Source organism: Hippoglossus stenolepis, chromosome 17, assembly GCF_022539355.2.
Source record: "Hippoglossus stenolepis isolate QCI-W04-F060 chromosome 17, HSTE1.2, whole genome shotgun sequence".
In the NCBI taxonomy this organism is placed as follows: Eukaryota; Metazoa; Chordata; class Actinopteri; order Pleuronectiformes; family Pleuronectidae; genus Hippoglossus; species Hippoglossus stenolepis.
Genome location: NC_061499.1, coordinates 22178143 through 22193416, shown reverse-complemented (window position 1 = coordinate 22193416; position 15274 = coordinate 22178143). Strand labels below are relative to the sequence as shown.

Here is a 15274-nt window from a genome sequence, read left to right as displayed (position 1 = left end):
CCCGAGATCTACAGCGATGGTTTCGGGGTCTGTTCTATTTTTTCCCCTCACCGCGAGCAAATCGGGCCGGAAAACACACTGAAAAATCGATTTTAAACGATATAAGTGATATATTATATATTATATAAATGATCAAATAAGCATCCCATACTTTTGATTTCCCCGCTGTTCTCCTGGAGTTTCAATTTCCCCGATGTTTGCCCCCACATGATGAAATTTCCCCATCTTTAATTATGTACTTTTTCCACACATTTGTCAGTTGGGTCTAAACAGACAGACACACACAAGCACATAATCTCTTGTGGGGGGTGGCGGCTATAGGCTTGCGTAGGTCAGTCACCTGTGACGACCATCATCATTTACCCCCGAACTGGCGCAGAGAAATGCGCTTCCTGTGTGAACATCCAGGCGGCTGCTCGCACGAGAATTGCACATCATAATGTTTATTTTTGTCGACATGAATAGCTAGCTAGCTGTCAGTACAGCAGATTTCAGACTCTTTTTATATATTTTATTATATATTTTTATAATTTTTTATAGCCTACATTTTTGTCTGCCTGTGTTTGCATCTGTACACAGTCCAAAAGTTATTGGGGATGCAGGACAATTTGACAGGCTATTTGAAAGCATGTGAAATAAATAATATATAGCATTTCCTCACGTTTTACATATCCAGATGTCAAACCTTGTTCATATTAAAATGCAGACACCAAGTGGATTCTGATGTGCATTTTACACACATCCAGTATTTCATTTTTTAAATATTTTTTTTGTTAAGTTGTTTTATTAACTAATGAAGGTAACCCCCTGGAGTGAAGGAAGGAATTTGCATTTGTGTGTGTGTGTGTGGGGGGGCCCAATCTGAAATCTCACCTAGGGCTCCAACATTGCCAGGGCCGGCCCTGTCTGTCCTGATGCTGACGTATTGCTATTTTTCCAAGGTATTACAGATCTTAAAACCCCTTGAAGCATTAAATATATGTAAATAAAATTATCAAAAATAAAATAGCTGTCTTTGCCAGTTGGCAGAAGAAGTAAGTGGCAAGTACAGGGTATATAGCATAATGTTTATTTATTTATTGACTGTGTGAGTGTGTGTAAACTTTGTATTTATTTACATTAACAAAGCAGCATTTCCACAGAATCTGGATTTTGGGGGGGGGGGGCTTCTACTTGTTTTTAAGATTTAGCGTTATGTAACGCTCAGGCTGCTGGAGGCTGCAGTCATGCTTGTGAACTGCATCAGACTGCGAAGTCTATAAAAAAAGTGGCTGCATCACTTTGCTGCAGTGACATCCAGCTCTTGAACACACCCTGCTGCAGCCTGCAGAGCAGCCACACTGAGCACATTCTGCTGTGTATCTTCACGAGGAGATTTGGCGAGCTGCTACAACACAGCTGAGGTAAGATGCTCCGTTCACCGCATTTCCTCACGCAGGAGAAACAAGGACAGGTCGTCTGAGACAGGACGGAGTGTCCTTGGAAACAAGCGTCATTGTTCATTTTGCGTAAATGTTTGTGTGTATATGGAAACATTACTTCGGGTACTGATCATATATATCCAATAAATCAACGTGGGACACCTGGACATTTCATATTCGTTTGTTATGTCGCGTCGGCTCCTGGAGCGGTGCCAGGTCCGCTGCGGACTCATCGGAAATCATGTGTGCTCATCCTAAACTCCATGAAGGACTGGATGTCAACTCTGTGTTTCTGCTCTGAGTTCACAGAAATACTTGTGCTGTGGCTGCTGCTGTAGCCTACAGAGGTCGTCATGTTCATACATGCATTTGGGCTGCAAGAGAAGCAGAGGTCCTTGGTTTTGCTGACTCATGACTGATTGCATGTCAGAGCTGGGAGTCAGTCTGCAGGCTTTCTGCACAAAGACAGGCCTAGATGAGACACATCCACATCACCTGCATTCAGCATGTTTATTATCACACCAGTGTTGATAGAGGCTATTGAAAATTATCCCATTTTGAAAACACTCACTAATGTCTGAGTCGAGAGAGATCATCTCAATAACATTGTGGTCACATTCAGACTAACACATCATATGGTAAATGGTCTGTATTTATATAACATTTTTCTAGTCTTGATGACCACTCAAAGCACTTTACAGTTCAGTTTTGCCCTCCACCCACTCAGACACACATTCATACAGTGCATGTGGAACATTTCTTGCCCATGCCCAGTTTGGGATGGGGAAGACATGGATGGTACTTACGATCCTCTAGTGAACGATCCGCTCTACCTCCTTAGCCAACATTATATCAGGGGACAACATAACTGCACCTGGAATTACATCCTCAGCCCAATTGTTCCACAGGGACAAAGTGACATACATACTATTGGGACATGACACTGCTGTTTGTTCATTCCAGCTCACACTAAATTATGTAGATGCATGATTTATTTTTCTATTCAGTTCAGTACTTTATTGTCTTGCTATGGGAAACGTGGCTTGCAGCAGTAGACAGATGTAAAACAATGCCAATATGCATATAGCCTACATTTCATCAGTAACACGACAACAATATTAATAATAGAGAGGTTTTTGTGAAGGCACAACAACTAAAATTTGAGGATAAAAAATCAAGTGCTGTAGTGTATATTGTGTTAAATTTGATTACTTTGGTGGCCGCGCGAGCTCAATGCACTGCAGTTTAAGAAGACACATGCAAAAATACAATATACATACTAATTCCACAAACGTCTGTCTTTCTTTGCTTTTGATAAGAGACTGCAGCTTTGGTGATATACCTTTTTACAGTTATATTCCTTTGGATAAATGTTCAGACTTGAATAAAGTCCTTATGTCCATAGAAGTCTCCTTATGAGTTAGTCCATCCGACACAAATTTTATACCATTGTCAATCCATTCTTTTATGTATCTGGATTTGTTTCTAAACAAAACATGCTCATGCTCCAGATTATACATGAATGTAAAGAGAAATTATGCTTAAAAAGGCATTATCCAAGCTTCAAGGGCTTGTTTGTAAAAACTGGTGAACTTGATTTAGTTTGTTACTCTTATAATTACAGGATAACAGAAATCTTAGACAATGCAGCACACTTATCAAATATTACATTAAGAATATAAAACCACTGACAGTTTTTGACAAACATTGCTTAAGGGATAGTTCACAGAAAAATGAATTATCTACTCACCACTATGCCAATGGAGGGGTGGGTGAAGTGTTTGAGTCCACAAAACGGTAAACGGTGTAGCAGCCAGTTAGCAATCAAATAGAACTGAGATATTAGGGACTTCAGACTTAATAAAACAACAGAAAAAACATAACATGCCTCCATACTGCTTCCTGTGGTGTCATCCAAGTGTCCACAAGCTCGACATTCATATTCGAATCTAAACGAGGTCTTTTCCAGCATGTTTTACGTCGAAAAGTCCACCAGAAGTGGCTAAGCTAGCGGACGTAAGCATATCTGACGATGTTTTGTGGACTCAAACACTTCACCCACCCCCTCCATCGGGGTGAGTAGATGAGTGAATTATCATTTTTGGGTGAACTATTCTTTTAATATTGATCTTGCCTTTTTTAAGACCTGGAGATGAAAGATATTGGACAAGAACACCTGCTGCCTACCAATGATCTTGCTGGTCTTACGTTTTGGACATGCGACTTTCTGTGCCATGATATGAGTGAAAAGATCAAAACTGACTAAATAAAAGATATAAACAGCACCATTATTTGCGTTCAGCTTTGAAGACATTAAGTCTATGTAGGGCAGAGGATGTCACACCTTGTTAAAGCCCTATGAGACAAATTGTGATTTGTGAATATGGGCTAAACAAATACAATTTGATTGATTGATTGATAGAAAGTAAAGTCTTTGTTGACTAGTTGCTTATGATTTGCTTTGCTTATAGGTTGCTGTAGTGTTCAACCCAAAGTTAAAGAAATATCTTTTTCTGAGCCTAAACCTGCATCTCACAGTGCTCGAAGTTGAAACATCAGTCAGAGTAAGGATCCTGAATTATCTACATACCTTTTAGAAATCAGCATTTAAATACTTTATTATTAATGTGTGTATTTGTTTTTGTCTATTTGTGTTTATTTGTGTTTGACAGTTGGGTTCCTGTTGTGTTTATGCACCATTTTGAGACCATATCAATTTTAAGTCACAGGGCTTCTGTGTCAAAGTAACCCTGTGGATTTTTCTTCCTCTAGTGGCACTGTAGAGCCGCTCTCTCTCTACATGCAGACAAGGACACACATATGTGTTAAATAATTTTTGACCATCCTCACACATTACTGTATATGCCACTATATATTATGTATATTGTATATTGTATATTGTATATTACACATTATATCTGTACAGGAGAGGATCTGTGTCGGAACCTTGTCCTCTCACTACTGGCTGCCCGCATCCGTTTCAAAACATTAGTACTTGCGTACCGTGCTGCGAACGGATCGGGTCCACTCTACATCCAGGACATGGTCAAACGTTACACCCCAGCCCGTTCACTCCGCTCTGCATCTGCCATCAGCTTGTTGCTCCCTCACTGCGAGCTAAACACTCAACAAAATCACGACTGTTTGCTGTCCTGGCTCCTTAATGGTGGAATGAGCTCCACATTGACATCAGGACAGCAGAAAGTTTACACATCTTCCGCCGCAAACTAAAAACACACCTCTTCCGACTATACCTTGAATAACATTTTTAAAACTAACAATTTAGTAGCACTTAAAATGGCACTTACTTATAGCACTTTGTAGTTTTGCTTTTTTGAAGAAATTGTACTTTCTCTATTCTTGTTGTTCTGGGTTTGTACCCTCATGGTTGAATGCACTTATTGTAAGTCGCTTTGGATAAAAGCGTCAGCTAAATGAAATGTAATGTAATGTAATGTGCAGAGCATACCACAACACAAAGCAGGTATCTGCTCCCAGTAAACCCTGGCTTGTGAGTACTCCTAAAGATAAAGAGACACTTTCTTTCCTCTTGGAGCATATACCGTGTACATCTTTCAGTTAGTAGCCGTCCCTCCCTTGTGTCAGTAATCAATGTATTTCTTACTCATTGGCATGTTCCTGCCAGCACCTCAGTTGAATTCTGTTACACCCAGGCACATCGTTAGACAGACCAGTCTCTGAGGTCAATCCTATCACCGTAGCTACATTTTACCCATCCTACCCATTACTTTCTCTTGGACTCAATACATCTCTATCTACTGTTCTGTTAAAGCTGTCATTTGTCTTTCTTCAGCACTATGGATCTTAAAGATAAAGACCCAATACCTGCAGTGGGGACCCTCTCCTCAGGCCAACTGCAGTCCCACCTCAAGATGGAGCCCAAGACTCTGGGGGTGAGCATTCAATTCAATTAAAAATCAATTCAGTTCAATTCAATTTTATTATATTTAATTAATAGTATCTACATCGACTTACAATATTATTGATAAACCTAATAGTTACCACAACGAGCAAGCATATAGTACAGATTCTAACCAGACCAGATACAAAATACGCTGTCAGTCAGTGATTATATCTCTCATATGCATTTGTCTCAAACAAAAAGCTATTTCTGTTCTGTTCTGATAAGGCTACATGCGCTGACTTCCTCCACTTGTCCCCCACTCAGGCGATCCAGATTGTTATTGGGGCTTTGATTCTTTGTCTCAGTGCCTCTGTGCTCCAGATCCATGAGGTCCACTTTACAGGGGATGTGGCCCTCTTCCTGATTGTTGTCATACAGGTCAGTTAAGCTGCTTTCTGATATGTACTGAACCCTTTAGAATCTCTGAAGATTCTCTGAAGGAGCTGCATGTGAGAACACAAATGTCCAAGTGAGAGGCTTTTTTTTTTCTGGCCAGCCCCCGAGTAAAACTCTGAATAATGTCCAAATGAGCCCATGTGAGAAAACTGCAGGAGATCCTTTAGTGGATTTACTGTGAGCGATTGGAAGGGTCGTAGCACAAGATTCTGGGCCCTATACACAAGCAGTCTCTGTGGGCCCCCTTCCTCTCTCGATTCATGATGTCCCTAATGTATATTTAAAAAAAGAATTCTGCAAATAACAGTGTCAACTATACAAAGGAATCTGTTGTGTTCGTTAGGGTAGTCACTAATTAACAGTACATACCAAATAATAATAAGTAATAATAATCTGATATGCTTAATTTTGCACAATATGAAATCTTGCCAGATTTCAATCCTCCTTACTCAGACTTTTGCCTATGGTTGCTTTACTATAGTTAAATGAGGTTTGTTTGGAGTATCATGCTAAAAAGAAAATTATTTAACATTTATTCGAGTTATTCCTAAAGTATAAAACAAACCTTAAAAATACCATCTTAGATTTCTAACCTCTACATTGATAAAAAGCTTACTGCATAATAAAAGACAACTGTCCAAAGACTTCACTAGACTTTTTATTTGAAGAAACTTAAATTTCATGTTTAAAAAACTTACATATGACAGAAAATGCATGGCTTCATTATATATAGTATTGGCATTAATTATCTCTGTTGCCCTGGGAAGTCAGTTCCACTTTTCCCCCAACTACGACACCACTGGCAATTGGGCATGTTGAGGTCTCTAATGTCACAGGTGCGAAGCTGGAAAAAAACTAAAAACAAATGAAAACAAATATCTCAGGTTGAAATAGCAGTCCCATACACATAGAAGATACTGACGAAGATGTCAAGAGAACCTTTGGTGATTAAGGCAGACACCGGTGTCAATCGGCTGTAAAAAATATACTCCACAGCGAAATTCATCCCTTAGTCTTGCCTCTGCATGCTGCGCCACACCTCAACTGCTACGAAGGTTTCTTTGTTGTTGTGACCAGAGAATGTCCTGCTACGTTGTTCATGTATGAAAAGCAAAATCTGAAGGAAGTGTGGACCTAATTGTGCGGACATCCTCTGGAGTTCATGTCTGTGAATGGCTTTAGAAGCAGGGAAACTGTGGGTAGTGTTAATCAATGCATAGGTATATCCCACCTCAGTTAACATCTGCCTTTCTTATTTTTCTCAGAACTGCATGATGATGGACTTGACTATTTCATATAGACACTTAAATTTCTTCCAAATTCTGTATGTAAGTGTGTTGTTCTGTAACCCCTCCAGGTGACCCTGTCTGGTTCTGTGTTGGTCCATAGTGGGAGGAGACCTACTCTATTCTGGGTAAGTCTGGCTTCTACAGAAGCAGAGCTTTGTGATACAGTCTGGACCATTTCAAGCACTCTATAATGATACAGATGACCCTATAACACTCTTCAGCACTGAGGCTTTGCATTTCACTGTGATGAAGTGGCAGTAACAGCAGATAGGGCTGCAGCTCTGTGTGTCACTATGGTCATCAAATTGTTGGGGGGAGGGCAATTAACAGAATATTTTCTCAAAAGCAATTCCTCACATATATATATTGTGGCATCACAAGGGGCCATGTAGTAGAGGGCTACATTCCCATTCAGGATTGGCTGCCACACCACAAAATGGCCACCGATGCACACACTACAGCTCCCAGAATGCCTACATAAAGGAAAGTACAGAACCAGACTGAGAACTATTCAGAGAAAGAAGACCCTGTAGCTTGGGAAACAGTGGACACTCTAAGTTGAGTTTTTCTAATTCTGTGCAGTTGAAAGAACCTTTATCTCCTCTGGGATGTTTTTCGTTTGTTCTTGGATTTTGATTTTGATAGAAAATTACCTGAGTTGCCTGTTTATAAGAAGAATAAAACTTCACCTTTTTTTAACCTTCTTTTGTTGTTTTTAGTTATATTGCACTACCCCACCCTAGCCTGCCCTAGTGACCTCTCATGACATAACTACATATATATATATATAGTCAGAGTGTAGTGTCTCTAGCTCTGCTCGATTTAGGTTAAGGGTTAGGGTTAGGCATTTAGTTTGGATGGTTAGGGTAAGGGGCTAGGGAATGCGTTATGCCAATGAGTGTCCTCACTAAGATAGCTGTGAATGAGAGTGAGTGAGTGAGTGAGTGAGTGAGAGAGTGAGTGAGTGAGAGAGAGAGTGAGAGAGTGAGAGAAAAATGAAAGGATTTGGTGTTTGTACTGTGGTAGTAATAAATATAAGACGGTATTTTATATATGTTACCAAAACAACAATAACAAACACTATTGTACGTGTGCACTGTTTTCTTAATTTGCAGGTGAAATGCATGCTCGTGCTGCATCTCATCAGTGCCGCATTTGCCACTGCTGCCCTGGGTCTGATGTCCAAACACCTCCCCTACCGCCAGGACTCTTACCACTGTGAACACTGTCGCAGACTGGAGCTACATGCCGTGGTAATGTCCTTAAAACTGTGCTTGTTTTTAGAAAATATGAGTCTTGCCTGGTGCAAGACTGAAACAATGTTTGCAGGACAGAAATGTATCCCTAAATACATAAAACACTTTTCTCTGTCTGTTAGTTTTAATCAAACTAAGAATGTCATATGTCACTGTGAAAAATACTGTTACTAATTTGTGATAAACATTTATTTCATATACACAAATTGCTAAAGTATTTAATGATCATGATTAGTTGATAGTGTCTGTCTTTGCCTATGATATATGGACTTTAACTCCACTTATTATAATTTTAAAAGTGCAGTCCATTATTTTGTCTAATATTGTTGATTATTATAATTGTGTGAATTCAAAAACTGATTTCAAAAACAAAAATGAGCCTGATCGAAATTTGGGAATAAGCGGGAGCATTATTGGACATTTGACCAATACAAGGGACTATACAATTTCAATAACAAGTGGAATTGCAATGTTGCAAAAATCAAATTACTGGGGGTCATATTCAAAACATCCAAGCTAAACATAGCTCCTAACTGGCCATGTTGACACTGACTTTCCTCACTCTCTTTGTCTTTCTGTCTCACTTGTGCTGAGATACACACACAAACATTGTCATTGGACACATCTGTATACTGGGTGAAAACATAATTTGGTCGGTGCAAACACAAATGACGTACTTTATTACTTGCATATAGAGTGGGGAAGTGAGATCTAATCACAAGTGGAGACACATCCAGGACACAATTTAATGCCAGGTGCGACAAGACAAACTTAATGCAGTCCCCTTGTGATCTGATCACTTAGGACAGCAGTCTTTGGCTGAGTTTGGTTGCGAACAAGCTCCTGTTACAAGACTACATTCTGACAATGTTATTCAGGTCGGTTTGGATTTGCACCAAATTGCACACACTCATAAATATCACTCCCCTAAACAAGCTTTTTGTGTATTTTTTTTCAAAATCAAGATCCATGAGTTACTCTTTGAGAAATCAATTAAAACAAAATTAAATAAAAAAGAAAGTGAAAGAAATTCTTGGATCTGCTGCCTGATCAGGATCTATACTAAAATGTAATAGGCTCTTCCTTGGGTCATGTTCCACTCCTCTACATAATTTCATGGAAATTGGCAGTGCGTTTTTTGTCTTTGGTGGAGGTAATGAGTAAACCTATAGTAGCCTGTGTACACAGGCTATGTAGTATACACAGAGACATCACTGATGTATGACTGCACATAAATGAACCAGATGAATTTATAGTAGACACAACATGTTGTGAAAAAACACACTCCATGTTTTTTTGTCTTTACTATTTACTGCAGCAACATTGTTTCAGGAAATGCACCGGGCTGATCGAGCAAAAGTGTAAAGTAAGTGACTTACTACTGTTACAAGTAACACTTTGGTCAGATAGGTCATGTTGATGTAATGTCTTGATCAGTGCATGTAGAAGACAAAAATGCCTTAAACTCATAAAAAACATGTCCTGAGACTTTCCTGTTTTCTGACTACACTTAGCTGTTGATTGACGGGATCCTGGGGACGCTGGTGGTCTTCCTGGTGCTGGAGCTGTTGATCTGTATCACTGCTATGCTGTTTGGACTCAGTGTCCTCGCTGCTGGTGCCACTCAGGTGAACTTTGATATCTTAAGCCTCATCAAGTTATATTTGACTTCTCAATTTAGTAACACAGACCGCACACACTGCACACAAGCCCTCGCCCAAGGGCACGTGCAGGGTGCATTGCTACTTCCACTAGCACAATTTTAGGCTTAAAACATGGTGTAAATCTTGCCGTTTCGAGTCGAATTTGAATGTTGGGGCTTACGGACACTTGGATCACACCACAGGAGCAGTATGGAGGCATTTCTGGGTTTTATTAAAACACAAACGTTTGGACAGAGAAGAGAAAAACACTTAAGAACATGTTAAATTTGACTTCATATTACTTGAACAAAAATAACCAAAGAATAGGAAAAAGGTGTGTGTGTGTGTGTGTGTCTCCCACAGTCCAATGTCCAGAGTTCAATACGTATATTTAAAAACTCCGGTCAGGGAGTTTAACTGCGGATTTTCATCAACCAACAACTCAGGAAAGTAAACAGAAAGAGAAGCGCCTGTGTCGCTTCAATAACAACAGCGTTACATTAACATACATTACATTATATCCGCACATATATGTATTTATATACTGTATAAATGTGTGTGTGTCCCTCCCTCCCAGGCTTCCAGCCAGAGACCTGTCTATCCACACACCCGCCCCCCACTTGCTCCAGCTGTGCAGGCTGCTGCAGCTGAACCATCTCAGGTAACATTTAATATGAATGAAATACATTTTTGTGGGTGACCATGACTACCATTATCCCCTCCATAATACACTGTGTATGGAATCACATATCTCTGATTTGTGCTCTGAATGATAATGGAGCATTTCAGTTGTGTTCACACCTGCTGCCTGCTCTTCTTGGGCCAAGTCAAAGCAGGAAATACCTTACCTCACAATACTTTTGCTATACCTCCAAATACTTTTCTTCAATTGCTTCAGAGCCATATGTAGCAGAGTGCAGCTCAGGCAGCATTTTCTGTCTGAACCCATCCAAGCCCAATAAAAATCTAACCGAGCCGCCACCTGAACCTGACAGGCATTTTGTTTTTTGTGTCTCGGATGTGAGTGAGTTCCCTCACACACATGGTCATTGTTTGTCTGATTACCTACACGCGCAGTGTAAAAAATCAGCCCAACCTGAACCCAAATATCTATTTTTGAAATTGAAAATTGGAAATATTTGGATGACCCTTGCCTAGCCTGTCAGGTCCAAACGGTTCCCAGCGGGCTCGGGTCAGTCATCCACATTTAAATATATAACCTATTTCCACTCCTCTTCTCCCACCACAATCCTACAGTATAGATTAGCCCATTGAGTTTTATTTTTTGATCATTGAGAAAAAATCCCTTTTTAATACAGAGTCATGTCTCAGAAAACAAGGCCAAGGAGGGCCGGCGTAAGAGAAGACAGGTGGGTGGGAAAAGAAAAGTGAAGAGAGAGAGTTGGAAAGAGACAAGCAGCAGTTGTGTAACTGACGCACTGTCAGGGTAAAATCACCCTTGAGATTAGAAGCTCCCAAATTCTTTCCTATGAAGGGCCGTGGGCCAAAAATAAATGTTGGTGTTATTTGAAATTACATTACATTTAAGATATATTATATTTTACAGAAAATCTATATTTTTGATCTAAAATAAAACTCCAAAATAATAATAACACTTCTCTTTATTCTGCTTAACAGTAATTGAATTAATGTGCAGAAATGATTGTCTACAAACATAACACTCATAAACATAAAACTCGTTTATGCTTCTTTTTGGGAACATTAACATATTTAAAAGGAAAGAAACCTTTCTGACAAAGTTCATACAACTTAAGGTGCTTTAGAAAATTAAGTTGAAAACAACTGTGTTGTCCACTTCTATCAAGTGTAACAAAAATACAAAGTTAAATGTCACAGTGACACCATTGAATGTTACAAATCAATATTGGATATTAACTTTACATTGAGCAACATTGAAGGAGCACATCATCAAAATGCCCCCCATATTACAGACCTTCTGTATTACATTCTTCACAGCCTTGTGCAGTCATCACTTGCAATATCAGTGGGAGACATGGAGCTTGTCTTTGTTTTTCAAAAGTCTTTCAATATTAGGATCCAGCTTTCTCACTGACAGAGTGAGGATGTCATGGAGGTGAGAGTCAGACAGTGAGTTTCTCAGCTTACACTTGTTTAGATTCATCACACTGAAAGTCTGCTCACAAAGGTAGGTACTTCCAAAGAGGGACAGCATTACCTTTGCGTGTTTGCGGATCTTTGCATACCTGTCTGCTGGAACACATCTGTAGAAGTCCAGTAAGGAAAGTTCTCTGAACTTGTTTTGAAGTTGTGAATCAGACTGTAGTTTAATAAGTTCCATTTGGAGCTCCTCACTGACTGTGTCCACATCAACAGATAAGGGATGAGCAAATAGCTCAAAAACAGTTGCATTGTCTCTGAAATCTTCAAAGTGCCTGTCAAACTCCTGCACAAGATTGCTGAGAACGTCCATGTATTCTCTTCCACCAAGCCTATCTCTCTAAGACTGGGGAAATGGGCCAAATTCCCTGAATGTCGATAACAAAAAAAGAGAACCGTGTAAGAAACTGGGCATCTAAACACAAGCATGCAAAAGCTGAGGAGAAGAAAATGGCCAGGACTACATTAAACTATGGCAATATAATAAAAAATAGTTTTAATAAATAATTAAAAGATTGATTAATGGAAATGAAAAAGGCCTCAACAATAATATTATACATAAATATTACTTCAATTATATTACTTTTTGTGATCATTTAAATGTTATAAGGAGGCATGTCACCTGCTGAGAGATGTCTGCTGAGCAGTAGTAGTTTTTGCTTGAAGGCTTTGACGTGATCAAACAGCTGACTGATTATCTGGTCCTTCCCTTGGAGCTGGAGATTCAAAACGTTGAGCAGCTCAGTCACATCCACCAACAGCGTTACAGAATGCTCGCTCCCTAAACAATAAAGCACTACTCATCCATGACATCAAACTGCAAACCTTTGGAGACAGAGCCTTCTGTGTCGCAGCCCCCACCCTCTGGAACTCTCTACGCTGAAATTCGCAATGCTCTCTGGACAGCTTCAAAAAACTCCCAAAACACCACTATAAGGCCTTTGGCCTCAGTTAACACTCCACCCTGCTTTAAGTGTTGTTTATTTCTATCCTGTTTTGTACAAATTCTTTTCTTTTCTGTTTTGTCCCCATGGAAACATGTAAATCGTCCTTGGGTCTCTTGAAAGGCGCGATATAAATTCAAGCTATTATTATTAGAGTAGGATTTGAGCGGCAGTGTTCTCTCTAAGCAAACACAACACACTGACGCTTCTATCCAAAGCGTCTTCCAATAAGTGCATTCAACATTTATGAGGGGTTCAGCATCTTGCCCTAGGATACTTCGGAATGCAGATGTTTGTATTTTCTGGAAGCCATGTTCACACTTCACCTTTTGTTTTGTGTGTCAGCAGGTGGCTGTAGTTGTGACTGAACCAGATTCAGAGCAGATGGAGGACATCTCCACCCCACCCACTGAACCCCAGGTGGAGCCTATAGAGGCTGTGGCTACAGAACCCTGAACTCAGCACTCACTGCCCCTTGTGGTGTCATGTCATGTCAGACATAGAGGGAATATGGAAACTAGGAAAAACTACTCCTGTCAAATTGTTATCATTTCATAGGTCCATAACCAATCAGTTACTGAAAAGACAATGGCTATCTGGAGGCACAGGGGACCTGAGCGTAATATCAGAGGAAAGTGGCAGCGGTGTGAGTATGGTCTATTGGCTGCACATATAAATAACATGTTCTTATAGTTAGAAGAAAGCAAATGGGGTCTAGGGTATATGCACTTCACTAATAGTGTGTTCACATTTAGTGTCAATTAGAATGAAGGTAGATTCTATTTGTAACCAGGTACTATTTTGCCTTTAGAAAGTCTCAAACTCATTTAACCAAAACATATTTCATTGCTGAAATAACTTGTTTCTCAGTTATTAAAGTAACGTTGAATTCATATAAAGATATTCTCAAGTTGTCTTAATGCCAGTCTACAGTGAACTGATGAAAAAGCAGCCAAGCTAAAACTGTTCATCATCCGTTTTCATATTTTAGACTTATTATTATTATTCAAACTTAAAGGAGTACTTCAGTGATTTTGTTCCCTCATTATGTTGGGAGACTCAAAACAAACAGATTAAAACAGAATGTTTAAACTGTAAGCAGCAGATGCTGAGATATGGGGATATATCTATCACTTTTCATGGAGACAGTGAGATATGTATTGTATGTTGTGATCACAAAAGATAAATAATTTGTGATCTTTTATTATATTATCTACTTACAAACTCTGAATTACAAAGCTATATGTGAAGCCATTTAAACAGGAAGCACCTATACTGAGCTCACATTTAAATGAAAACTGACATTATTTTGCCACTGCTCTCATCACTTGTACATATCATTTAATATTTGCTTATTTATTTCACAGAAATGTGCTGAACATTACAAGCAAACCGACAGGTCTGTTACTGGTGAGAACTTTTGTATAGAAGTGATTCTATAGCTAGAGTTCCTGTACTTTGTCACACTCGTTACACATAAAATTTGAGGGGCTGAGACTCATAATGTCAGTATTCCCTGAAATCTACTGAGCCGCGTGTCACAGTTTTCCTGCACAGGCTTGTTGCATTTGTGGAAACCACAGGATGGCATGATTTACTGTAAATGAATGTAATGAACATTTTAATCAATGCAAATAAAGTAAATGGTAAATGGAAAACACTTTTCTATTCTTAACAAGTAACAACCGCTCAAAGCATAATGTCTAACTAAACGAGACTGAATATGATATACCATCAGAATGCTGATTAATGAGATAATTAAAGTTATAATGCTGTCATGCTTTTAATATTAATGTTTTTTTTTTTCTTAGACAATGTTTGACACTTCAGCACTGGCACAGAACTAAAACAGTGTGTGGATAGGTCTGACTGCAACACTTAATGTTATAAGTATAATAATGTTATTATTATATAATATTAGCTGCTGAGCTCGACCCTATGTTTTCCCTAATCTTTGGTCACAATCCCCTTTGTTTTTTCTAAGCTAACATTTGGAAGTGGGAGTGGAAGAGAGGCATCCATTTTGTTATAAATATTAAATATTTAAGGGTGCTCCAATCCAGTGGCACCTGGTGATAAAATGTATTGGGGGGGTGGGAGCAGTGTTCGGGGGCACAAACAAACTTAAGCCAGACTCAACAAAAACGACACAACACACAATATGCCAATCCTGTAGCCTTCATCGCTGCAAAAATTTAGCCTCTTTGTGTTGTCTTAATGACTGTGGCAACTTTAATGCCGTTAGCATTTTTCAGAGAGAC

General features: G+C 39.3%; 1 protein-coding gene across 3 annotated transcripts; it reads left to right on the top strand.

Annotated features, from left to right (window-relative positions):
• Positions 1-1179: 1179 nt before the first annotated feature.
• LOC118124328 lies at positions 1180-14671 on the top strand. Of its 3 annotated transcripts, none has more exons than XM_035181988.2 (9): positions 1181-1403; positions 5236-5335; positions 5611-5724; positions 7100-7156; positions 8147-8284; positions 9606-9653; positions 9802-9915; positions 10508-10591; positions 13359-14671. In XM_035181988.2, the coding sequence occupies exons 2-9, from the start codon at positions 5240-5242 to the stop codon at positions 13467-13469; spliced, it is 762 nt and encodes a 253-aa protein (XP_035037879.1). In that variant the 5' UTR covers positions 1181-1403; positions 5236-5239; the 3' UTR covers positions 13470-14671. The 3 variants fall into 3 exon arrangements, with proteins under 3 accessions (XP_035037881.1, XP_035037879.1, XP_035037880.1); XM_035181989.2 differs by having other exon boundaries at positions 1185-1403; positions 13362-14671; XM_035181990.2 differs by lacking the exon at positions 9606-9653 and having other exon boundaries at positions 1180-1403.
• The last annotated feature ends 603 nt before the right edge of the window (positions 14672-15274 follow it).